This window comes from Polypterus senegalus, chromosome 18, assembly GCF_016835505.1.
Source record: "Polypterus senegalus isolate Bchr_013 chromosome 18, ASM1683550v1, whole genome shotgun sequence".
Taxonomy (NCBI): domain Eukaryota; kingdom Metazoa; phylum Chordata; class Cladistia; order Polypteriformes; family Polypteridae; genus Polypterus; species Polypterus senegalus.
The window spans coordinates 2,374,073-2,401,570 of NC_053171.1; the positions used below are offsets into that span (position 1 = coordinate 2,374,073).

General features: G+C 38.9%; 1 protein-coding gene across 2 annotated transcripts in view; it reads left to right on the forward strand.

Annotated features, from left to right (window-relative positions):
* The first annotated feature begins 2,539 nt into the window (after window positions 1-2,539).
* aqr (aquarius intron-binding spliceosomal factor) overlaps window positions 2,540-27,498 on the forward strand; it is a 110,669-nt gene continuing 85,710 nt past the window's right edge. Inside the window, exons 1-13 of one of the 2 annotated variants that reach the window (XM_039742126.1) lie at window positions 2,540-2,685; window positions 4,705-4,796; window positions 7,362-7,418; window positions 7,834-7,874; window positions 7,956-7,991; window positions 8,102-8,222; window positions 8,908-9,048; window positions 16,249-16,317; window positions 17,203-17,303; window positions 23,363-23,439; window positions 26,179-26,243; window positions 26,329-26,445; window positions 27,022-27,135. In XM_039742126.1, the coding sequence (XP_039598060.1) occupies window positions 4,722-4,796; window positions 7,362-7,418; window positions 7,834-7,874; window positions 7,956-7,991; window positions 8,102-8,222; window positions 8,908-9,048; window positions 16,249-16,317; window positions 17,203-17,303; window positions 23,363-23,439; window positions 26,179-26,243; window positions 26,329-26,445; window positions 27,022-27,135 (1,014 nt within the window). In that variant the 5' untranslated portion in view covers window positions 2,540-2,685; window positions 4,705-4,721. The remainder of the gene's footprint in view (window positions 2,686-4,704; window positions 4,797-7,361; window positions 7,419-7,833; window positions 7,875-7,955; window positions 7,992-8,101; window positions 8,223-8,907; window positions 9,049-16,248; window positions 16,318-17,202; window positions 17,304-23,362; window positions 23,440-26,178; window positions 26,244-26,328; window positions 26,446-27,021; window positions 27,136-27,498) is intronic. The other variant, XM_039742124.1, reaches the window with a different exon arrangement.

Sequence of the window (27,498 nt, forward strand, 5' to 3'; positions counted from 1 at the left end):
TTAATCAAGCAAAATATTTTGGCACTGTAATTTGGTATTCCCAACTTTTCCATGTCTCCTTCAGTATCGAGCTGACAGCAGTGGCAGATTGTTTGGTAATGTTATTGGTAAAAATCGAGAGGGCCACCTATTAGAAGGACCTTTGCATAGAATGTATTTCCATTTTTTGATCGTAATGCTGTTAATATTAACTGGTTTATTAGGTTACCTCATTTTTGTGTAAGTTTATGGTTCCACAAGTCCTGGAAAGATTCCAATTTGCCCTTATCTGTGTTTGCTCGCAAAAGTAAGAAAAAGTCCAATTCACTGTATTAACACGGACATTGCTAAAACATTTGCTCAAATATTCTTCTTCTTATTCCTTTTTGGCAATACTGAAATGTGCAGTAAATTCATTTTTTTATGTGTGTATTTGATTTACTGTACATGGCTACTCAAGGTGCTCATGCATCGGACTCGGCATCTTTGTGTCTGGATATCTTACACCGCATTGCTTATCCAGGCTGCTTTAGTAAAGAGCTGTTAGTATGTAACAGGACCCTCGCCCTGTGTAGGTAATCACATGACCCTGCAAGGTGCTGCTTCACCCGCTGACATTATTCATTTGTTTATGTGACAAACAAAATGAAAACGTACAGCTAGGACCAAACAAATCCTGCCAGCTCATGTGCAGAGTGGGATGTCTGAATGTGTGGAATTATTGCTAAAATACAGCATTATCATAAGATATGTATTCCCAAAGAAATGTTTTGAAGTTGCACTTGCATAAATAAGACGAAAAATTGCATGAGTTTAAAATTGCTTGTATAAAATGGTCATTCTTTGTTTTGTCAGCTTCAAGTGCACAGTAAACTACACCAGAAGAAGGAAAGTATCCACTTAAGTCAAAGGAATACGAATCTGCATTTTTATTAGGGTCCCATGCTGTTGTTTATGTGATGAGGTTGCTGGAGGGGGATATCTAGAAGTAAATGAGAGAATTATTAATGTTATGTATGGCTATTAATCTACCTATATAATACTGTTTAACTTTTTCTTTTTTTTTTGACTAATGCTGTTTGTTACACCAACAACAACTATTCCGGTAGCAATAAGCATTCAATATGGATGAATGTTTAAAACACTAGACTTTGTTGTTCCATATTTGTGTGACAATAAGATTTCAAAAGTACTTACTGCACTTTTCAGGTTTATGATTTGTTTGTGGAGTCACGCTGTGTAAAATAAAGGCTGCCTGTAGCCATTATCTTATCACCTAAGCCTCTCTGGGTCACACTTGATGTTTTAATAGTTTACTTGCCAAGGGTTTCATAAAAATCCTCCCATACCATACCGTGTCAGGGTTGATATCTGATCCGAATCTTATTCCATGATGATTGGGAAGTTCATCTTATTAACTGGTAGAATTACAAAACTAAATAGCTTGTTTTTTTGTATGAAATCATTCAACTAAGCTCCTTGTCTTCTTCTCTTCCTCCAGTGTCCTCATGCCATGCAAGCCGTATTCTCGTCCCCATGCTAACCAAGACACAATTGTGAATCATGACAGATGTGTGAATATATAGTATACTGTAACAGAACAACTGTAACATTTTATACAGCCATGTTTCACAAGTTAGCAGTAGATTTTATTTTATTTTTGTTTTTTCTGTCCTCCTTGGCCATCGGGCCTTACTCTTTTTCTGTGTTAACTAATGTTGTCTTATTTTAATTTCTTATTTTGTCTTTTATTTTTCTTCATTATGTAAAGCACTTTGAGCTACTTTTTTGTAATAAAATATGCTATATAAATAAATGTTGTTGTATTAATGAACTGTTTATATTTAAAATCCTATATATATTCAGAAGTTTGAGTTTTTTATTGCATACAGACTTGTTTTACTTTAATCATACAGTGTATAAACATATACAGATTAGCCATAACCTTGCAAATAGAAAGTGCTGTCTTAAAATATAAATGAAATTATTTAGGTGACTTCCATATTATTTTGGGCTAGAGATCCTAGTATTTTTTGTCTTGCAATTGTATTGTCAATTTTGCAGTAACTGTAGTTATTTTGCATTTAGTTATTTTTTATAGTTCATAAGCTGCACAGGTCTGTGCTGGCTTTCGAAGGATTACTCAGATGAACCTGAAGGGGACATTCCAGTATTTCTTGCAAAAACAATTCCCAGCCTTAATGAAGCCGTAGCAATCAAAAGGTGTCAAAGAAGAAGAGGGAATATAGAGGTTTTTGGAGGCATTGGATAAACAGGTTAGTTAAAAATGGTACTTGTCCGGATTTACAAACTTTGATTACAACATCTATAAATTACTTTGGACTGGAGAATTTACACTAATATGGTATGACTACGATATTCAGAATATACTATTTTCTCTAAAAACACAGGTTACAAATATTGCTGCATACAGAAGGTCAATGGGTCCTTGAGTTTTGAGTTCATTCCTGCATTGTGTTTAGTGCTGCCAGCCTATTGTATTTAATTTGGTATTAAATGTGCCGGAACCTTTTTGCTCAGGCACGGTTACTCCAGACGGAATTATTTTCACGCGCACTAAAGCTTTGGAAAGACGCGCGTTGTTGTTACGCACGCTGCCAGTTGTAATTTGACTTAATTTTGTTAACGGACGTGAAGTCACGTCGAACGCTTAGGAAGAAAATCGGTCCAGTAAGACCTGCACTGGTAAGTCGCTCCTGTAAACTGTTGCTGCTTCTGCCCGGTGCGTCCGTAGTTCTAGAAGCTAAGCTACGCAATTCGAGCGGCAGCCGGTAACTAGACGCTTGGCTTTATCTAGTCAACCTGTTACGTTTTAGTGTAGTAAAGCGATGTAAAACATGTTATGTAATCACGTTCGAATTGTATGTATGCTGATGTGTAGACTCTTCTTTAAGCGCTCCGTAGTATGCTGGGTCAAATCGAGCACGCTGACGCTTAACCCTCAAAGCTATTTCCGTGGAACGCAGTTATTAATACTCCGTCATAAAACGCCGAGGATGTGGAGGATGATGTCCTCAGATTCGCCACTGGAGAGCACGTACCTGATTGCGATGTGACAGTTGGCCAGTCCTGGAAAAGCCTGGTCTGTTGTTGGTGGGTCGGGAAGGACCCGCTGGGTCAGTGCAGGAGTTCAGGTAGCCCGCGTCTGGCTCGGCAGTGAGAATAAAGGAGACCGGACTGGTAATCGCGGAACGGGCACTGCGGGGCACGATTTCCCCAAGTAAAGTGGGAGCCTTGGGCCAAACGTTTAGTGGTCAGACTACATCTCCATCCACACCTGTTATCGCAGGCTCAGTGTGGTGATTAAGGGAATGTGACAGGACTTCGGCTGCCTCACTAGACAAGGTTGGCAGTTCAGCCATATGAAAAGATCTTTGAGAAGAACAGCTGCTGCTGAGTTGTTAGGTGCCAAGTGAGGCAGAACTGTTTTATGGTGTGTACATTTCTGGAAACGAGAGTGGCTGCTATAGATAATTAAAATAAGTGTTAGTGGAGCACTGAAAACTTAAAGCGCATTTTAGAAAGGCTTGTCATGTTGTAGATAACCAAGCACGGTTTGTGGAAACAGATGACCACAGGTAAAATGGAAATTTAGGGTTAAGCAGATGTCTCTACAGATAACTGGATTGGATTTTACTGGTTTTGGAATGACATGTTACATTGTTGAACTTTCTAAGGCGCCTTTTTGCTAAGTGATGAGTGGCTCACATTTAGAGCTGATCACATAAGTGGAATACAATATATATCTGTCTTGTTGCTCGCATATTGATCTGGCAAACGTTTACACCAGATGCCGGACCGGCACAAAGAAACATACTGGTTTGTGCATCCCTCTGTTGCTGGGGGACATTGTGATCTGTAACGAGAGTAGGGAGCAGGCTGAGGAGACCCTGGAGAGGTCGAGATATGCTCTAGAGAGGAGTGGAATGAAGGTCAGTAGGACCGCTAAGACAGAATACATGTGTGTGAATGAGAGGGAGGTCAGGGTGGATGGTAAGGGTGGAAGGTGGATGAGTTTAAATACTTGGGATCAACAGTACAGAGTAACGGGGATTGTGAAAGAGAGGTGAAGAAGAAGAGTGAAGGCAGGGTGATGAAGAGTGTCAGGTATGATTTGTGACAGACGGGTATAGTGAGAGTAAAAGGGAAGGTCTACAGGACGGTAGTGAGACCAGCTGTGTTATATGGGCTGGAGACGGCGGCACAGGAAGGCAGAGCTGGAGGTGGCAGAGTTAAAGATGTTAAGATTTACATTGGGTGTGACAAGGATGGACAGGATTAGAAATGAGGACATTAGAGGGTCAGCTCAGGTTGGACGGTTGAGAGGCAAAGTCAGAGAGGCGAGATGGCGTTGGTTTGGACATGTGCAGAGGAGAGATGCTGGGTATATTGGGAGAAGGATACTAAGGATAGAGTTGCCAGGGAAGAGGAGCAGAGGAAGGCCTAAGATAAAGTTTGTGGATTTGGTAAGAGAGGACATGAAGGTGATAACAGAGCAAGAGGACAGGAAGATATGGAAAAACATGAAAAAAAAAACGCATCTGTCTGTCTGGCAACTGTGAAGATGTCAGGCTCAGTTTTTGAAGGCTCATTTGCACAGGTACAACATGGGTTTAGCTGATTTTTTTTCCATGTGTACCCTGTGATAGAAGTGGGACTAGAAATTGCATTTTGTGATAATTCCTGTAATTTTGTCTTTTTTAGAATTAAATATACAAATCATGGATAAGCTACCCCAGACGAAGAAGTCCTTTGCACCTTCTGTTTCTCAAATAAATGCTGAATTTGTAACACAGGTATTTCCTTTAAATATTTAAATCATGTAATAACAAGACTGTTCAGGTAATTACTTTCATTGCCCTATTTTTTCCCCCCTTTAAAGAGTTTGCAGGGGTCGACAAATTCTAAATGGGTATGATAGTCTGCTGAGATACCAGCTTTGCTAACCTGCTCATCCAGGTACGCGCTCTGGTAGCCCAGCTTTATGTACAGGATGGACGTTCTGTGCAGCCCATCGTGTAACATTTATTGAAAATGTTTTGTTATACATGAGTGCACAACACAACACTCTTCTATCACAGTATCAACATTTGACACCTTGAAAGAGAATATGTTAGCAAACAGATGGGTTTTAAAGTTTATATCATTATTTCAGGAAACAAGTATTAGCATTCATAAATATCAAAATACACAGCAAGGCTCGTCTTTTAATGTGTGGCAGAGATGGGAATCCCCCAATGCAACAAGAAATGTGAAACTGTACTGTTGAATTAGTGCATTCCAAGGTGATTCGAGATATTTTCATTTAAATAAACTCTTTAAATCTGTTTGCTATTGTAAGCTTTATATTTCATCATTAACTGATTTAAAAATACTGCTAAAGAGTGAATTAATTTGGCTCATCTGTTAAGTATTACATTTTCAAATGAAACGGAAACTCCTGGTGCTTTTTTATTTTTTAATTGTCCCAAATAGGTTCCTTTAAATGAAACTTGTCAGTTTTACACAAATCTTTTATTTCAGAACTCGTGTAACTGCCTTTGTTTTGCCATTTTCAAGGTTTCTTATGTGTGTGATGCTTATTCCTGTGTATGAATCCAGAATGAAAAAAAATGATTGCGTTGTCATTACCTGTACTCACTGTGAGTAGTCAGTGTTACAGGCTTCAACGTACCATTCAATGTATGACTCGTGCTTTCTGTTAATTTGCCTTCAAAATCCAAACAAATGGCATAAATTCAGTGTTTGCAGAATAGTATTTAGCAATGAAGTGTGCTGTTTTGCTTGTCCGATTACACATGTTTTTAACAATGCACACGCGCTACAATTAGGGAGATGTGCCTTGTCCTTCCAAGCACTGAAATACGAAGTATATTTTATTTTGGTATTGACAAATGGAGCAGTCGCCGGTGTAGACGAGCTGAGTAGACACTTTCTTTGAAACTTGCCTCAGTTTTTACTTGCTATAACTGTTCTTAGTGCTGCCAGTCCTCCAACATCCCACAGTCTTCTATTCATAATTGATCCTCCAGCCCTAAACCTGAACTGTAACTGTAAATAGAGAATAGATGCTTAGACTGATGGACATCTGTAGAAGTGTTCATTACAGTTGGAGAATGAATGCCAATTCTTCTGTCATTTATCAGCACTGTGTAGGACACTGTATTAAAGCAATTATTTGGCCTTATGTTTTCATCTACTCTTACATTTGTGAGACAATACAAGTTAAACTGTTGCACCTCATCTGATCAGCAGTGTTTTTTTGCTGTCAAAGCATGGACAAATTCGTTTGTCTATTTAATATGTAATGGGGTAGAACTGGCAGTAATACGAGCTTGTTGTATGCGTTTTGTTTTTTATTTTAAAACGGCTACGGTCCCTGCACTCACACGTTTTAACTTTCCAGCACGGAACCAAAGCATTCCCAGACGTGACTTTTACTTTTCACCACGTGTTGATTCGGTGCTGTTACATACCACTGTTATCCATTTTATATGTAGTTTTTATCATGCGATATTCCAGAGTAATTTATCTACTTGCAGTCATGCACGAGTGCAGTACTAACATTCTCAGTAGTACCAATACTGTTAAAAAGCTTAGTACCATTATGTTTTCAGAACTTTTGCTCTCTCCACGTCACTCTCGATGGTGGCACCCCGCTTCAAGCTGCAGCCAGTGATGATCTTCATCCCATCCCACACTTCCTTCATGCCGTTATTCTGCAACTTCTGCTCCAGCTTTCTCCTGTACTGCTCCTTGGCCGCCCTGAGCTGGACTCGGAGTTCCTTCTGCACGCGCCCTGCGCTCATGCTGATCACCGCCTTTAAAAGCCCTTTTCTTCTGGTTCAAAAGGCCATTGATGTCACTTGTAATCCATGGCTTGTTGTTAGCATAGCAGTGTACTGTTCTTACTGGAACTCCAATGTCCATACAGAAGTTGATGTAGTCAGTAGTGCAGCTGTCATTAAAAGTGACACCAAAGCTAAGATCACCCTTGAAGAACTATATCCTGCTTTTATCAAAATGTTTGTGATAAGAAAACATTGCATTGACCAAATATCTGAAACATCTTGTAGTTCTCCAGGGCTATGAGTTTGTCAGTTGGTTGTCCTGAATTACACAGGTAGCCCCGGACGTCTTGACTAAAAATTTGTCCACCCCTTGTATGCATTATAAAGTGATAAGTTTACTGTAATGAAATTGTAGGTGAGTGTTAGGAGGTAAGGACAGCTGCATTTTTGAAGTCAATAAAATGTCTATTCATTTTTACAGATTTATGCAAAAGGGTAATAATATTAGGTAATAATGTCTCAAAATGTCAGTTTTATAAGTATTAAGTCCTGTCACTGTTTCTTTTTTAGCTGGCAAATAAATATTGGGCTCCCCATGTGAAGAAGAAATTGCCATTTGATAGAAAGGTACAGCATCTTGCTATTCATTTCCATATTGGATATATTGTATTGTACCTACAGCCTTTTCTTTTTTAGTTAATTAAAATAACCAACATATACAATAGAATTACTGTTATTAGAAGGCATGGTGAGAGTCTTCAGTTGCAGAGAACAACTGGTAATGCTATTTTCATGTAAGTTGCTATTATTTCGGTAATGTTTTCAAATATTATTTGTAATTACATCAACAAAAAGGCAGCCAGTTGACCTAAAGAAGAGCTCACAATATTTTAAAAGAGTGGAATACCCAAAATAGAAAAACATTTAAGGTAGGCCTTGAAGTGGGATTGCTATTGGCAGTCTTGTAATGCATCCCTTCCATTAAGTGCACTCATGCAGATGTCAGTTAATTGTCCAATAATACTTTGTTTTCTTGTTACAGGTGATTGAAGATGTATATCAGCAAGAAATTGTCAAGTCCAAGTAAGAAGGGGGTGTCTAATAGTGCTCTACTTTCTGCAGTTATTCCTTCTTTTAACAATGCTCTCTCCCTTCTTTTTTAAGGTTTGCTATCAAGAAAATTATGCTGCTTGAGTTCAGGTAGGTTTCATACACAAATGGAACAAAGAGCGCAGAGGTTCTGTAGTAGTTTATTTTTTTATTTACTGCACTGGTTATGATGATTTCTGTTATTTTGTTTTCCTTTTTAGTCAGTATCTGGAGAATTACCTGTGGGTTAATTACACCCCCAAAGTATCCAGTGCTGCATATTTAATGTCTATTTGCTGTATGGTTAATGAGAAGTTTAGGGAAAATGTCCCAGCCTGGGAGGTAAGATATTTCTTTCTCAATGTAAACCTTTGTTTTCTTAGAAGTGATGAAAGCCTTGTCTGGTCAAACACAACATTTGTCCATTATTAGTCTGACTTAACCAAGTTCATGGTCCTGGCCACGTAAATCAGAAGGCAGGTCTAACTGTGCTGTTCTCTGGAAGCCATACTGACACACAGTGCCATAATTACTCTTAGTCCATCTAGGATATGTTTTTAAGCTGCAGGAGGATAAACTAGAGAAGAACACCACTCCAATTGTGACCTGCACTAGAACTATGGACTCTCCAGCCAGGTTCTAATTTGGGCCAACCTTGAAATTTCTGTCTCTCTTACATAAGTGCGCAAAAGGGGGTAAAAAATAAATTGGAGAGAAGTACCTTCACCTGTTCTTCTCCTTGCATCTCTCCTGCCTCTTTCTTCATCTTTTTCCATCTGTTGCTTTCAAGTCACAGTCTGAACTAGAAGTGCGTTCATTTCTCAAGACATTAGATACCTGACATTGTCACACTATTTCCACTTAATAAAAAAAAAAAAAATATATATATATATATATATATATATATATATATATATATATATATATATATATATATATATATATGTATATATATATGTATATATATATATATTGTTTTAACATTTACTTAAGTGTTTGTAACAATTCTCAACATGTTTGTTTACAGACTTTCAAGAAGAACCCTGAACACTTTCCTTACTTTTTCAAATGTGTCCTGAATTCTTCTTTGACTGAGGAAGGTGACAGTTTTTCATTAAAGGAGCAAACGGTTCAAATCCTCTTCCTTGATCACTGCTTTAATAGTTTGGTAAGTACACTGATTCAGCCATACTCGCCAAGCAAACATCTGAAGGGAGAATTTTGAGAAGCAACGAAGTTTGTTTGTTCTGTACTTGTACATATAGTTGCTCTATTGTATTTTATATTACTTTATTTTAAGATGACATTCTGTTTTTCTCACAGCTGTATATGCTCTGTGTGTTAGCACTGTTCCATTTATTTGTGGTAGCCAAGTTAAGGAGCCGCTGCTTTGGGATTTAGAAAAGAAGCCTTGGTGTTAAATAGTGCATTTAGTGGATTAAATGAATTGAGTTACAACAATTAAAGTTGTCTGTTGTGTTTTCCCATAGTGGTAATTCCATAACATAACATTTTTCAAACACATTTAAGGATTCGAGAATTTAATTGTCTAAGGTGCTTTACATTGATTACACATGAAGACAAAATATAAGGAACATCTAAAATCAATAAAAAATGAGTTAAAAGACAAAAATAGCAAGAAGACAATTTACATGTAATAATAATAGAACAGAAATAAACATAAAAGCAAGGCTTATAAGTATAAATAGACTAGCAAAATAACCGCGCTTCGCAGCAGAGAAGTAGTGTGTTAAAGAAGTAATGAAAAAGAAAAGGAAACATTTTAAAAATAATGTAACCTGATTGTCAATGTAATTGTTTTGTGACTGTTATGAGCGTTGCTGTCATCAAGGATTTGATTATCATTATTTCTTTCAATCAGATTCGTATTTGGAGGACGTGTTGTGTTCAAGTTACATTCTGCGTTTGTCAACCGTTGTAAAGATAACAGGTTTCATTCATTGAAGTGTTCACTACCCAAATCGCTACTCGCAAATCTAAGATGTTTAATAGACATTCCCAGTATTAAGTTGTGGATTTGCCTGCAAATATTTAGCGGCAGCATGTCTATAAACTTGTGGAATTGCTTGCGAGTATTTGGCGGCAGCATCTCAAAGTTGTTTCCATCTAGCTGCATCACAAAATGTACCACGTCGTCTGACATGCCTCCTTTTTACTGTTTTCTCACAGCTTGGATTGCTGATGTCATAATCGGTTTGAGTTTCATGGTTTGTTTCAATTACGACAGTATTTGCAGGACTTATTGTGTTGAAGTGACATTTGGCATCTGTCAAGCGTTGTACGCACACAACCGGTTTCAGCGATAACTACGCATCCAGCTTTTGAGAGTTGAAATGTTCATAAACATCAAAGTGTCCACTACTGAAATCGTCACCTGTGAATCTAAGATGTTTAAGAGGCATTGGCGGTTGTCCAAAGGTGTAAAATATTTGGCTATTTCGGTACACTTGAAAGTGACAACCGAACAATTCAGCGGTAGCCATCAACACACATACAGATCCATAGGTGAAGGGCTTAAGCATTTCACTCTTCTAGTGTTCCTGTGTAGTCTAATTATCTCCTGTACCGTCATCAGTCCACACCTTGAACCTGTCGCAGTCATCCAATACATAAGACACAATGGATATCAAGAGTGAGCCTGATATAGATGTGCAATATGTAACACAGAGAATGGAAAAGGCAGGTGCCATTTTAGGTGCCATCTCCGGGCATGGAAACCACTCAGTAAGTGACAGTTCTTTGATCGATGGTGATCACCTCGATAGACATGTTAATGGGGGTACGGTTGGAACGATAAAGGAAATGGGTACCTGAATAATGTAAAGTAAGTCTAAAATACCTACACAATAACTATAATCGTAATAAACAAACAATAAAACAATGGAGAAGTTGTGGATTAAATAAAAATCCTGCAGTTATCAGCAGGGAGACATGAATACCGTGGTGAAGCAAGGAAGGGAATGAAGAGACCGGAGCGACGGACGGGCTTATATAGGCAGGCGCAGCCAACAACGTGGGAGGCGTTGGGATGGGGGATGCAATGCTGCCTCACACGGCGACCAAGCTTCAGGCTATGGACGTATATATGTATGTAAGTAGGATTTAGTTATGACCGTTATGCGTAGAATTTTGAAATGAAACCTGCTTAATTGTATGTATATATACATATATACACACATACATACATATACACATACATACATACATACATACATACATATATATGTGTATAATATATATATGTGTGTATATATGTATGTGTGTGTATGTATATTTATATGTGATTAATGTGTGAATGTCGCAGAGAAGATGTGCAGTATTGTTCATAATGGCACTCAGTTTTGTCTTCATTCTCTCCTACACCTTTACCTCCAAGGGGATCCAAAGTGCATCCCATAACTTGGCTATCCCTTTTAATTTAGCTTGCTGATTTGTTGGGCCTCTCTTGAAGTGATATTACCAGCCCATCACACCACAACTTAGAAAATCGCACCGGCCATCACAGAGTTGTAGAAGATGTCAAGGATGTCACTCCACACATTAAAGAAATGCATCCTTTTGCTGACGACCCAAGCAGCTGGACCAGGCCAGGGGATGCTCACGTAATACCTGACTGCGGCAGATCATTTCTAGAGGGTGGGACTGGACTGTGTGGCTGCCTGGGTGGGCTGCTAACCGGGTTCCCGAGGTGTTTTGTAATGTGTTGGATGTGGCTGTAACGTGCTGTAACAGTGCATGCTCCCTGACCTAAACCTCTTAAGGAAAAAGAGCCCGCTCCATCCTTTCTTGTATAGTTCCAATGTGTTATGAGACCAGTCCACCCTGTCACTGATATGAACCCCCAAATACTTGTATTAGTGCACCCCCTGTGAAAACATTCCCAGAGTAATGTCCAAGCATAGAGGCTTGTTGGTGTGATTAAAATCAATAATCACTACTTAGATTTTGTTGATTTTAAGATTCAGACAATTCTCTCTGCACCAATAAACAAAGTTATCTACCTGACTCTTCTCCCCTGTCTTATCCACCCTATAAGTGCAGAATTATCTGAGAACATGACTTGGTGTTGCATTTATATTTTAAAGTATGCAGAGTGAAGAGAAAAGGAGACAGGGGTGGTGTTCACATCCATATCAGAAATGCAGTCCTTGAATCTCATAAACTGTGGTGTGCCCAACAGATAGTCCATTATCCAGGACACCATAGTTTCATCCTCCTGCATATCTCTGAGTGTACCCCTTTATGGGGGTGGCTGTATGGTATTTGAAGGCTCTGGAGAAATCGGAGGACATAATCCTCACCGTGCCATCAGCAGATAGAAAATTGCATCCTCCCCTCCAAGCTTTCTCTGATAGGCAAACTTCAGTGGGTCCAGATGGTCTACTACAAGATGAATCATAAAGTCCAGGGTCAGCTTCCCAAAGGTGGTCTTAATCTGAGACCTCTCAGATTTCACTGGTCTGTAGTCATGAGGTGAAGAGGCGCCTGCCTTCTTTGGCACAATACAGGATGTTTTCCACAGTAGTAGCACATTCGGAAGTCCTAGGCACAGACTGAACAGGGGACAGAGGATACCAAAAGGTCAGTTAGCAAAGGTCTTAAGAATTAGATGACTGAATCTATCTGATCTGACGTACTAAGAGTTGTTGATGTAGTAGGGATGGTGTGGGTAGACTGGTCATTAGAAGAAGGTGGCAGTGGGAGGGAAAATCTATTGAAAAAAATGGTTCGCTTTGTCCACATTCCCTTCTAGCACTTGAACCCTAATTTCTTAATGTGTTCTGTGCACTGCCTGGAAGTTGATAATGACGAGTCCACGACGACTTGTAGCTCTTTCTCATAAGATGTAGTTTCATGTTTAGCACTCCCATTGTGTATTCCAACCTAATATTATTGTTTTACTGCCCACGTGTAATAATCTTTATTTACTTACATTAAATGCTCATTAGTGTAATCCATAAGTAAAAGCACACATTATGTATGTGAATAGCACTTTGAATAATGTATTGATGGTTCATAGTTATAAATTTAAGAATGACAGGTAATGACACTTCAGTTAATTTTCTAATTCTGGCTTTGCATACAGAGGTATAAGCACTAGCAAAGTCTACTCCCTTATGTAAGAAACCTTGAAAACAGCATTTTTTATTTTGAAATAAAAGGTAAAATTTGATTCCATATAGGTACCTTTAAAATTGGGGCAAATATGTTAAATAAATAAATAAAGGGACAAATTTGGAAAAGTAAAGTACAAAGAGCTTACGATATTTGAAAGTTGAATTAATTCGAGTCATTTGTTAAATATTACTCTTTGTTAATGTTTTTTAACCAGCTAATGATAAGTTTAACCTCCTTGGAATAACTCAGATAGTGACTTGAGTTTGGATATTCATGTTATTACTGTAAAGCCAGCTCGGTGCCATGTTAATCATGCCACTTATAGTGTTAACTTTGAAGTACTTTTGGGCAGTATTCTGCTGCCATCTAGTGGATGAAATAACATGATAAAAAAAGCTGTTCGGTCTCTGTATATATATATATATATATATATATATATATATATATATATATAGTGGTGGCTGGCGGGGTTCCTCCATGCTGGGAGGACCGGGGAGCCAGCCTATCCACAGCGGCATGCCTCCCCAGAGCTAGATGGCAGACCCAACCCCGCCCCTACCCCCACCCCCAAAGGGTTGCAGCAACACCAAGGACTCCCGCAGGGCTTCATGAGAGTTAGTTTGGTGCAGCTCTGTTGGGATCTGTGGGTGCTGCCAGGGGATGCTGTAGCTGCTGCTGAGCCCTACAGAGCATCCCTTCTATCACACCCGGAAGTGCTGCTGAAAATATGTCATAGAGCACTTGTGGGTGCGTTATAAAAGGAGCCTACAGCCACTACTTCGGGAGCCAGAGTCGGGATGAGGGAGACTAAGCTTGCTGGGAGAAGTGGAGGAGAAAAGGGAAAGAGAAGGAAAAAGGATTTGTGTATTGTGTGCTTGAGCTACTTGGACTTTGTTGTGCCTGGGGGAATTAATGGGGAAGGCATTTCCCACAAGGGAGAAGAAAATAAACTTGTGTAGTTTGACCTTGTGCCTCTTGCACCACTGTCAGGGTTGGCTCGTATATATAATCTATTTCTATGCATATTCCTACTCCAACTCCTCAGTCTTAATGAGTGGGTAAAGCTTTTAACTAAAACACAATGTTTAAATGAGAAGCTGCAAAGTGTATTTTAGAATAAACTGAAACAAAATAATCAGTTGAGTCTAGTGATAGTGATGGCAGTGTGAATTGGTCATCAAATGTTGACACGGCTAGTGAATCTGCATACAGCACTTAAGTCATGTAATGCTGCAGTGGGGCTGTAAGTAGATGCTTGTAATAAAGGTAAAATGATTGTGATCATGTTGAAGGACAGGAAAGTAATGACTCTTGGCACTGGGATAGTCTGAACAGTTAGATGCAAGAGAAATTCTTGTGGTGCAAATTAGCACATTTGCAGGCAGCTTTTATGTGAGTTTGAAGCAGTGGTTCAGGATCAAGCACAACATTGTAGGTCTAAAATGATTTACTTTGACAAACTTTCATCAGCTTGACAAATAAAAGGAAGATCATTTTAATCAGTGCCAGGTTGCAGATGAAAGGTCTCACAGAAACAAAATGGACCAAAAGCTGTTTTTAGGATTGTTTTAGCACTGTTGGGGAGGAGAATAAAAGTTTGGTCATATGAGTATAAGGTAACATCTAAATTTATTTCACTTAACAGGAAATGTCAGCTACTACAAGAAATGCACTGGATCAAAATGTCTTGTGTATAATTTATAAAGCACAGGAGCAAAAAGGGACATGTCATACTTTATAAAGGAGACATGAATTGCATCAAGGGAGCAATAGGCAGCTTTAAGAGAGTTCACTACTCCACTTAGATCAGCAGTATTTACACAAGTGAAGTCTGAAAGCATTGAGCCTGAAAAGCAACTGTAATCGTGTGTAGAAGACACAGACACAGTTTGAACGGAAGCAGCATTTGGGTTTTTAACGTTACTGATGAGTTGGCGCCAAGTCCCTGACAAAGTGCAAATGGAGGAGCAGGAAGAATAATAGCCTTCCATGGTTGTGTAAGTGAAGTTTTTTCATGTGTACTCAGTACAGTGAAATTCTGAGTTGCACTGTCAAAAAGGCAATACAAAAACTAAAAAATAACAGTATAGACAGCAATTGTGGGAAACCTAAAGTGAGGGTTAATCTTCATAGCAGTGGTAAAAAAGAATACAAATTCATTTTGTTGAGCTTCCAGCTTTTATGGAAGGCTTTTTTTAAAATATTCAGCTCTATTTCTAAACCTAAAATTGAGTTGATTGCCCTTTCCTTTTAGGTTTGTGTATTTCTAATCTCATCGATTTAAGATTACTGGTAAACAGGTAGAATTAAATTTTTTTTAATGATACAGATCAACATGTACTTCGATATACACTTTTGAAATGATCAATTTAGCTCCTCTATTTTGTTTTACTTATTTAGATTATCCCTTCAGTTGGAATGTGTTGAAGCTTCACCATTCAATATTTCCATTCTCTGAAGCAGTTTCTTCCAGTTGTGGCTCTTGGGGCACTAGAGAGAGTCCTGCCATCATCCAACACAAGGCAGACCTACACAGTGTTCCAGGCCATCACAGGCCACACTTGGCCGCATTCCCTCACCCTCTAGCACCACATCACTTTAGACTTGCCATCTAACCATACATGCAGGTTTTGGTTGCATTGAACTTTCCAAAGTGTATTTTAGAATGTAGTCAGATTTGATCTTATGGTAACTGCTCTTGTATTTTTGTCTCAAGCACCTGTTTTAGGCACTTCAGAATTCCGCAGTTGAAAGGTTTAAGGGTGCTTTACTCAAAATTGCTGCTTCTTTTGAGGTAGCGACTTGTGAATCTGAAGTGCCATTCTGTGTACAACCAATACATCCTAGCTATAGATGTTTGCCCATGATAATGGACAAATAAAAGTTTGGATTTAGAACATAATTATTTTTGAAATGCATTTTGATGGTTCTGTTTTGTTCAAGGCTTTTTAAAAAGACATTTATTACGTGGCAAGTTAAAATGATTGATAATGGATATGAATTGGTTCAAATATTGCATATCTTAAGGAAGGCAGACTGAATTAAAGAGTATCAGGATATGGCTGCTTTAGAGAAAATTTACACGTTGATTTTAATGTTTGTGATAAAATGGATGCTCTGTAGTTCTAAAATGAGTTCACTGTCTTATGTAATGTTAATTTGATTTTAATGCATTTATGCCTTATATATTTCAAAATGTATCTCTCAAATATTTTCTCTGCTTTTATAGGAGGTAGATTTGATCAGATCGCAAGTTCAGCAGCTGATCTCCCTTCCTATGTGGGTGTGTCTGTTACCTGTAAGTGGCATTTCTTATTAAAACTCCTCAATTTATATTTTGTTTAGGTCACCAGGAGGGTCCGCCATTGTGTCACTTGAAGGCAGATCTGGTAAATGGGTGATTTTTGTAGCAGTTTAGAAACTGGTATGTGCAATGGAGAAGAAAGGTGTACATTACTGAATCATAAAGATAATTATTTCTGGACACAGGGTAGTTTGTAAATGAAGCTTTCAAGATTTGTTTCAGATCCACCCTCAAGAATACTTTGCCCACCTGTTGGCAAAGCAGGATGTCCTGCATCCTCTGAGGATGGACTCCAAAGAACGTCTGTTGGTGACCCATTTTGACAATAGTTTCAATGTAATGTGCCCACTTCAGGTCATTAGTAATGGTGGCTTTATTAAATTTAAAGCTGCAGATCTACTTTTTAGCATCGTTAGCCTCTTACTTTCTGAACTCTTTGCTTGCCTGTTTGGTTTTGCTGATATTAGGAGAGATTTATGCACTTGCATCACTTTGTCAGAAAGCAAATCTGTTCCGTTTAAGCCATATCTTTGTTGATGATTAACCTTCTGATGATGGTTTGATCAGTACAGTTAGTGATGGAGATGGAGCTGTTTGGCTACACAGTCATAGAGAAGGTAAAGAAGAGGCACTAACATGGCCTCTGGGCACTATCCTGCAGTGTGCCTGAGCCGATGATCAGTAAGGAGGAAGTAGTTCTTGTTTCCTTTTCATTTTTCTGTTGTTAGAATTCTACCATCCTTCATTATAAAGAAAAATCATTTTATCTGCACTGGTTATTGGTACTAGTTATTAAAGTGCTTACCATCTGTATTATACTTCAAAAAGCATTATCAGTGCACCTTTAACAAGAATGTTTTTTCTTTTTCTTTTTAATAGGCAAGGCTTGAGCATGAGTTAAAAAAAGTACCAAAACTAAGAAAATTCTGGAACCTGATCATGAAGAATTATGCCAAACTGGATGAAAAGGCAGCTGAACAGTAAGGAATACTTTGTTTTCTTCTACCTTCACAACACCAACGTCCCTCAGTGTATTTACATGCTCTTCAATAACCTGGTTATTCACAGAAACCTGATTTCTAAAATGCCATGTAAACCCTTATTCTGGTTAGGGAAATTGTTATTAGGGTGTGAGCCTCTGAGCGACCTGGTCAACTTTCTCTGCAAACGACCTGATTATGTGGCCATGTAAACGCTTAACCGGGTTACTGTTAAGGATTGTGTAGACTGCGCATCCACAAAGTACATTTCCAGAGACAAATGTTTGGGTGATTGCATTATTCTTTCTTCTGGCTGAAACAATCTGTCTCGGTATTTCAGAAATCGGTACGTTTTTCTTGACAAGCTGAACAGTGGCAAACTCAGGAACCCATTCTCAGGATCAGTAATGTGTTAAGTGGTCTGATTACGTTTTAACATTACCAGTAACTTAATGTAATACTTATTTTATTAAAGGAAATATACTTGTATTATTATCATTCTAGCAGCACTAGGAGTAAGGCAAGAAGCACAAAGAATCACTGAAACAATCTGCCTCACTATTTCAGAAATCGCTGAATTTATGTTGATGAGCTGGATGTGCAGAGCTGAACTCTGCAACACACTCTTGAGTAGGTTAACATTAAAAGTAATGGCAGTGTCAGAGTCCGATTAAAGTAATGAGTAACCTAAGGCAATACTTCTTGACAAGTACAAGGCAAGAAGCACACGTACTGGACCGTTATAGTTCAGTTATATCTACTCCTGCCCGCAGCACTTCCACATTGCATTATGTTGGCCCTTCAGGACTGCAGCTGAAAGACATGCTATACATAAATTCAGTGGAGCATTTTGCCACCAGGGAGACCTGACACAAACAGGCACAAGGTGTAAATCTAGCACACACAAGTGGCTTTTAGTGAGGCATGGGAAAGACTTTTTTCTTTCGTTCCTCACTAATGCACAGTATTAAGCACACAGAAATGTCTTGTCGTCTTCTTCTCTTCTGCCTCCATTCCTCCTCCGGCAAGCTTTGTCCTTTTCCTTCCAACTCTGACTCCTCAAGTAAATTGAGGTGGTCCCTTTCATGCTGCACCTAGGAGCACTTTACTTGGCCCATCAGCATTATCTGGAAGTACTCCCAGGTGTGGTGGAAGTCCAAAGTACGGCTCTGCAGCCCCCATGGAACCCAGCAGGGCTGTGCCAAACCCCAATTCCTACGGAGCCCTGCGGGAATCCGTGGCACGGCTGTAACCCAGCGGGGCTGGCATGTAATGTTCTGGGGTAGGCAATGTCCTATGCACATCTGCTCCCCTGGTCCTTCTTTTATGACGTCCCCCTGGCTGGGAAAAAGCCCCGGGCATCTGTCACACTGTTGATAGCCTGAAGCCACAGTAAGGTGCTCACTCATGGTGGTTTCATTCTTCAGTATACCATGGACTGAAATGTTTGCTCACAAGACTAATTACCATGGCTCAACATCTGGAATTTCTGCCTCTTGTTAGTTGCTAGCAAACTTGTCAACATTAGACATATGGCTACATATAATCTGCCCTTCCATACTGAAAGCACAAGGGAATGTTTGGTTATTAATGTTCATATTATATGGTTTCTGTAATTTTCTGTAATCCCTGGTACACTGACTAGAGGGAAAATGATTGGTTTATTATGATAGATCTTACATTCTCATTTTAGTTGCCTGTCAGACCATACAATAAAGTATACCTATGTCACCTGAACATTAGAATAATGTAGACAAGGAAAGGCCAGTCGGCCCAACAAAGCTTGACAGTCCTGTGCACTTAATTCTTCTAAAAAAACATCAAGTCTAGTTTTGAAAGTCTCTAAAGTCTTACTGTCCACCACATATCCCAAGTGTCTATAATTCTCTGTGTAAAAAAGAACTTCCTAATGTTTATGTGAAATTTACACTTACCCTTTCCAGCTGTGTCCTCTTGCTCTTGATGAACTCATTTTAAAATAACAGTCTCGATCCACTGTACAAATTCCTTTCATAATTTCAAACACTTCAGTCATGTCGCCACTTAATGTTCTTTTGTGTAAACCAAAAGGGCTCAGCTATTTCAATCTTTCTTCATTATTCATCCCTTATAGCCCTGCACTCGGCCTCGTTGCTCTTCTCTGGATCTTTTCTAGCACGGATATGTCCTTTTTGTAGCGTGGAAAACAAAACTGCACACAGGACTCCAGAAGTCTCACCATTGTGTTATAAAGCTTGAGCACAACCTCCTTGGACTTGAACTCTACACACTGTACTATATAACCAACCGTTCTGTTAGCCTTCTTAATGGCTTCTGAACATCGTGTGGGAGTGGATAGCATAGTGTCCACTATGACTCCTAAATGCTTCTCATAAGGCGTGCTCTCGATTTTCAGACCTGTCTCACTGTGTATTCAAACCTAACATTTTTACTTCCTATGTGTAAATCTTTACGATTTATTGACATAAAACTTCATCTGCCACAAATCTTCTCAAGCCTGTATACTATCCATGTCCCTCTGTAACGATTTAACAGATTCTCTATTATCTGCCAATCCATATAGCTTGGTATCATCTCCAAACGTAACCAGCTTGTTACTTATATTTCTGCCCAAATATTTACATATATTAAAAATGGAGGTTGCCCTACCACTAACCCCTGTGAAATACCACTATGAACATCGGCCGTTTTTGATAAGGTTCCTCACACCATCAAGTTCTGCTTCCTGTGTCTGAGCCAATTCTGCACCCATCCAAAGAATCAACAAACCCCCAGTTCTTTTAGTTTGATGCCCAACCTCACATGTGGCACCTTATCAAATGCTTTCTGAAAGTCCTGATAATAATATCATCATAGCCTGATTTTGATAAACTTTTGTTGCTGCCTCATAAAATTCCAGCATGTTGGTAAAACATCACCTCCCTCTTCTGAACCCACGATGACTGTTTAGAAAAACTCCTGTACTTAACAATTTCTCCGCAATCTTATTCTTAACAATTCCTTCCATTTATTTTCCTGGGATGCACATTAAGCTTACATGCTTATAGTTGCTTGGATCTGCCCGGTCACTCTTTTTATATAATGGGGGTAGTATTTGCAGTTTTCCAGTTCTTTGGAATTTCCACCATTGTGCAGTGACTTCCAAAAAATATGCATCAATGGTTTATATGTGTTCTCACTACCCTTCTTAAGAACTCAAGGATAAATATTATCTGGTTCTGGAGATTTGTTGATTTCAGCCTATTTAATCGGAGCAGCACTTGTCTGTGTACAATTTCCAAATCAATCAGTACCTCCTCAGCAGTCCCATTTAAAGTGAGGTTTTCCACTTCCTCACTTGTGAAGAACTCAGAAAAATGTTTATTTAGAGCATCTGCTATTTCACGGTCTGCATTTTTAATTCTCCTTTACTATTGCTGATGCATTTCATGTTACTGAAAGAATCTCTTAGGGTCGTCTTTTGCCTTATCTGCTATATTCCCGTCCCAAATGTCTTTTAGCTTCCCTGATATCCTCCTTAATGGTTGCCCTCATATCCTCATATGCCCTACATTGGAGTAATTAGTCTTATTTCCCTTATACAGCTGTTTTTCCCTTTGCAGCTTCTTTTTTTAAATTCTTTATTAACCCACTGCAGAGTTTTTTTTTTTTTATTTCATATAAATTCCAAATGTAGGTCTGTATCTGTCCTGCATTACACGTAAAACATTTTTAAGCCTGTTCCACTGCCCCTCAACTGTCTCCACACTTAAAGTTTATCCCAGTCTATCCTCCTTAGACATTGGTGCATTTGATCAAAAATTGCCCTACCAAAGTTAAGTTTAACAGTTTTAGTCTTCGCTTCCTCACAATTCTCAGTGCTTTGTAAGAGTATTATATTAAGGTCACTTGACCGTAGTGATTCAATCACCTCTACACCCTTAATTCTGTCGTGATTGTTACAAAATACTAAATCCAGACAGGCTTCACCCCTCGTTGGTGCTTTAACATTCAGTGTTAAAAACAGTCACTGATTACTTCTAAAAACTCTTGTGCTCTGCTATTTGTAAGGTTATCCCAGTTCGTATTCAGATATCTGTACTTAAAGTCTCCTATCACTATAATATCCCCCTGTAAACTTGCCGCCTTTTTAATATTAGTAGAAAGATGTCTGTTGAAATTCCTGTCTGAATTGGGTGGTCTATAACACACTCCTAAAATAAGACCTCTTTCCCTAATGCTTTCTAGGCGAAGCCACCCGTCCTCACTAAGATGGGCTCATCGTTCAACTGAAGAGGACTTACATTTAAATTCTGTTTGACTTAAACAGAAACCCCACCTCCTTTTATGTTCTGTCTATCCTTACAAAAAATGTGTATCCCTCTGTATTATATTCATCCTTTACTGCTATAATATCACAATTATGTTCCTCTACATGCATCTTCAGCTCACCTTTGATGGTTTGTTTTATTTTTAATACTTCTAGCATTAAAGCAAGCTATTTTTAATGTGTTATGCCTTTTAATTTTTACATTTAAACATTGGGTTAGAATTTAAATTATTACACATTTTTATTTCTACACCATTGTTTGCTCCTCCATGTATAGATAGATCTAAACCTGGCCTGTCCTGTCCTAAAGTAAGGCCCCCCATATATATTCCAAAGTTTAAACAGTCCTTGACTCAATTACTTATACGCCTACCCAACACATTGGTGCCCCACCGGTTCAGATGTAACCTGTTATGGCGGGACAGGTCCCATCTGTTCCAAAAGAAATCTGAATGACGCATAAGCCTATACCCTTCTATCACGCACCAAGTTTTCAGTCAAGCGTTAAACCTTCTAATCTCCTCAGAGACTAAAGAATCACTGTTTCTGTGACTTATTAACTATAGCTACTACTCAGATTATTTACTTACTTATTTACTTACAGATGCCAGTAACAGCTACCACTGCTTTCTGCCCTGCCTCGGCAATGCTAGTTCAAATACAAATAAGAAGAATGAGTACATCTAACAAATAACTTCTCCAAGCACACCCCCAAACACCCAGCTGCTTTTGCTGCTGTGCGGGTAAAAAAAGAAGAAGCAAAAAACCCTTCAAGGTAGCTTTACAAATTCCCACACAGTTCCTTAGTGGTAACCAAAACCCAACTTTATAGGAGCAAAATGTATCTTTTAATTAACTTTCACACAACAGAAAGCACAAACTCTCAGCAACTCCCAGCTGCTTCTGTCTCAGTTACAAAGATGATGTCGGCATATCAGTACGTCTTTTGATGAAGCTCTCGGTTGCTATGTTGGTTGTCATCTCTTAGTGGACAGTACCTTGTACCTAATCCAAATTTAACAAAACTCGACAGTCAATTAATGTGAACAAATAACTTCTCAACCAATGTCAGTTGTGTCATCCTGCAAGGAGGTTTCCCTCTCTTATTGTCCTATTAGCCACATGAGACCTGTTTTTCCAGATTTGCATAGCAAATGAAGTACAGAAAAGAGCTGACCAGAAACTATGACCCTTGTGCAATGTGCCATAATTTTCATTGATCTGACAACTGAGATTTCTAATGATTATTTAATATCATTAGTCATTTTGTGAAATGGCCAAGCCAGTATTCCAGATTCTGCAGTCAAAGTATCTTTACATATCTTTAAATATCTTTAGATTACAACAGGACAGAATGTTTCTTAATATTTGAATATCAAACACACTTGTTCTGTATTCAGTGGTCGTTTTAATCTTATTTACATAATTTGTCATATTTCCTTTGATGAATGTCCTCTTCATAACTGCGTTACCCGCTGGGAAAAGTAAAATTGAGTAAAGCAGGTCTGCTTTGATATTTGGTAATCTTATGATTCAGGATTTAGCATGCTAAGAGTCTAGAGTCATTATTCTGAATAGATATGAGGATTTCTCTGCTTCATCCAACGAGTTATTAGCTCTTGAGGCTAAATGCTTACTTGTGTGTATTCAAGTAAAACATACTACATTTTTCTGTTTTTTTTTTTTCTTTTAAAGATATATATTAATAACTAAACCAGATTTGATTCTTTTTTTTTTTCTCTCTTCTTAGGGCTTCCAAAGAGCGAACTTTTCTTTCTTCACTCATCAAAAAATTTCTCAGAGTGCTGAAATCCATCCCATCATCAGGTCTTTCACTTGTTGGATCATATTTGTCAATGAATGTCTTTCTAAGTTGAAGGTGTTCAATCACCAAGTTCAGTTTCTCTGTGACCAGACCTTTTAGACTGCTTTGATATGTCAATTAGGTTTTTTACTCGTAACAGTTTTATCTTTCAAACTATGCTCTTTAGGACTGTCAGGTGATTGCTTTTGTAAACGTATATTGCTTTTTAGGGCGATAAAGAATTGTATTTCTAAATGGCGTTGCGGCAAACTGAACTTTTTCCATATTGATTCGAACTGTAGACAAGAAGAGAAAAAAAAACAAAAACGAGAGACGGGTGTCTTTTATGCAGCTGAAAATGTAACTTGTACGTAGTAGGGTTAGAAACAAATTTATGTGCAATTATTTAGACCATCTGCTAATCTTAAGGAATTAACAAGTCATGTGTTCAGAATGCTCCAATCTGAACACAAACGGGTACCAGTATGGCTGTTCATTTTTATGCAGAACATGAATGTATCTTCAGCCTCACTGCTCTTCTGAGCTTTACCTCAAAAAAGTCTGTGTCTAGATGTGGTGTGCTTGTGAGTCATGTGCTTACAAGCAGAGCCACTAAAGTTTTGTAGGCATCGTGGCTTTTCTTGCTGATTAAGTCTCTGTTTAACATGCAATATACACTGAACATCAATCGTTAAGAAAATGATCTAATGGGAGTGTGTGACGAGAGTGCCCACAAGAGGACAGAGCTGAAATTATTGGTGATTGCATTGCCAAAGCATATATATAAACTGCTCAAAAAATTAAAGGAACACTTTGAAAACACATCAGATCTCAATGGGAAAAAGAAATCCTCCTGGATATCTATACTGATATAGACTGGGTAATGTGTTAGGAACGAAAGGATGCCACATCGTTTGATGGAAATGAAAATGATCAACCTACAGAGCCCTGAATTCAAAGACGCCCCAAAAATCAGAGTGAAAAAATGATGTGGCAGGCTAGTCCATTTTGCCAAAATTGTACGCAGCACTTTGTATGGCCCCTGTGTTCTTGTATACATGCCTGACAACATCGGTGCATGCTTCTAATGAGATGACAGATGGTGTTGTGGGGGATCTCCTCCCAGATCTGGACCAGGGCATCACTGAGCTCCTGGACAGTCTGAGGTGCAACCCGGTGGCATTGGATGGACCAAAACATAATGTCCCAGAGGTGTTCATTGGATTTAGGTCAGGAAAGTGTGGTGGCCAGTCAATGGTATCAATTCCTTCATCCTACAGGAAATTCCTGCATACTCTCACCACATGAGGCCAGGAATTGTCGTGCACCAGGAGCCACTGTACCAGCATAGGGTCTGACAATGGGTCCAAGGATTTCATCCTGATACCTAATGGCAGCCAAGGTGCCTTTGTCAAGCCTGTAGCGGTCTGTGTGACCCTCCATGGATATGCCTCCCCAGACAATCATTAACCCACCACCAAACTGCTCATGCTGAATGATGTTACAGGCAGCATAATGTTCTCCATGGCTTCTCCAGACCCTTTCACTTCTGTCACGTGCTCAGGGTGAACCTGCTCTCATCTGTAAAAAGCACAGGGCACCAGTGGTGCATCTGCCAATTCTGGTATTCTATGGCTAATGCCAATCGAGCTGCATGCTGCTGGGCAGTGAGCTCAGGGCCCATTAGAGGACATGGGGCCCTTGGGTCACCCTCATGAAGTCTTTCTGGTTGTTTGGTCAGAGACATTCACACCAGTGGCCTGCTGGAGGTCATTTTGTAGGGCTCTGGCAGTGCTCATCCTGTTCCTCCTTGCCCAAAGGAGCAGATACTGGTCCTGCTGATGGGTTATGGACCTTCTATGGCCCTCTCCAGCTCTCCTAGAGTAACTGCTTGTCTCCTAGAATCTCCTCCATGCCCTTGAGACTGTGCAGGGAGACACAGCAAACCTTCTGGCAATGACACGTATTGATGTGCCATCCTGGAGAAGTTGGACTACCTGTGCAACCTCTGTAGGGTCCAGGTATCGCCTCATGCTACCAGTAGTGACACTGACTGTAGCCAAATGCAAAACTAGTGAAGAAACAGTCAGAAAAGATGAGGAGGGAAAAATGTCAGTGGCCTCCACCTGTTAAACCATTCCTGTTTTGGGGTCATCTCATTGTTGCCCCTCTAGTGCATCTGTTGTTGATTTCATTAACACCACAGCAGCTGAAACTGATTAACAACCCCCTCTGCTACTTAACTGACCAGATTAATAGCCCATAAGTTTCATTGACTTTATGCTATACTCTCATTAAAAAGTGTTCCTTTAATTCTTTTGAGAGTATATATATATATATATATATATATATATATATATATATATATATATATATATATATATATATATATATATATATATATACACACTTTACACATGCAAGTTATTCTGTCCTCTTCCACCATTTGATGTGGTAATTTTATGTGAAAATAATTTAAACTGAATCAGTCTGCACAGGATTACTGCTCATAGCTTTGTGCACATTTTTCCCTGTTTGTTCAAAGTATGTTAATATGATTATCAGGCAGAGTGGTGGCTCTGAGGCTAGGGATCTGCACTGGCAATTGGAAGGTTGCCGGTTCGAATCCTGTAAATGCCAAAAGGGACTCTGCTCTGTTGGGCCCTTGAGTAATGCCCTTAACCTGCAATTGCTGAGCGCTTTGAGTGAGAAAAACGCTATATAAATGCAAAGAATTAATTAATTATTATCTTGATCTTTAGGGCCGGTTTCAATGGAAAAAGTCCACTACTGTGAAAGATTTATAGAGCTCATGATCGATCTTGAGGTACAGCTTATTTCTTCTTGTAGTGTGTTCCTCAATAATATGTTAACTGGCTTCCTCATATGCCTTACTGATGAATCCTTTATAGGCTCTGCTGCCAACAAGGCGCTGGTTTAACACCATTCTGGATAATTCTCATCTGGTGGTGCACTGTTCCTTATCAGGCCTGGCCCAGAGAGAGAAGGAAGGACACCTTTTCTGTCAGGTAAGGTCCCATTGGTTGACTGAAGGTTTGGTTCAATTTACTTATGCTAAACTCAAGAACTTTCAAATAATAATAATTATAAAAAAAGTCTATCAAATGCATTCATCCATCGTCAATAGTGTTAATTAAGCATTTATAAGGCTTAATATAATATTTGCCAGGTGTTTTTATTAAGAATACATTTTACAAAAACTTCATCTGTGGAAATGTCTATACTGGTTAGGCTTAGGGTTTTATCAGTGAAATGTTGGCCCATACGCTGCATATATTGCATGCTTATTTACAAGTAATTGTTCCACATTCACTGTGGGGTATCTTGAAAACTCACTTTAGGATTGCTGTCAGCTTTAAATATGTTGGCTTACCTTTAGAGTGGTGATCTGAAGGTTTAACAGACAATGTTTTGCTTTCTTCTTAAATCCAATTATGGTTAGTAGATCCTTGACTGGATTCTTGAAACCAGAGCTATCATTTTAGTTAGATAGAACTTTATTTGTCTGTTGGTATTTTAATGCAGTGACTACTTAGAATTTGTGTTTAAGTGTATATTTTAATGACCTTTGGATATCCTTGCAGCTCCTGGACATGTTAAAATTTTATGCTGGTTTTGAAATTAATGATCAGACAGGGAATGCCCTAACTGAGAAGGAAATGACATCCATGCACTATGAGCGCATCACATCCTTGCAGGTACCGAGTTTTAACATTATTTCTTCAGCATTTGTGTAAGCTAATATTTATGTTTATCTCTGAAATATCAGCTTGTGTCCATTTGGTTTGGCTGATGAAGATCTGCGAATGAGCTGGGTGTAAGGCATGGTTTGAGTGAGCCCAGGAATGGACTGATCCTTTAGTTTTCATTGATCTCCACAGTCTGAAAATGGTAAGAAGAGAGGTTGGAACGCAGGTTAATGGACGGATGAAATGGAAGTTGCTTTTTGTAACATCTGACTCAAGGACTGAGTAAGGAATTTGAAGCTTTCCATAGGTCACCAATGATACAAGTATTCGTAAGGCAGACTTTTTGGGATAGAGGAGAAATGAGGCTATGAA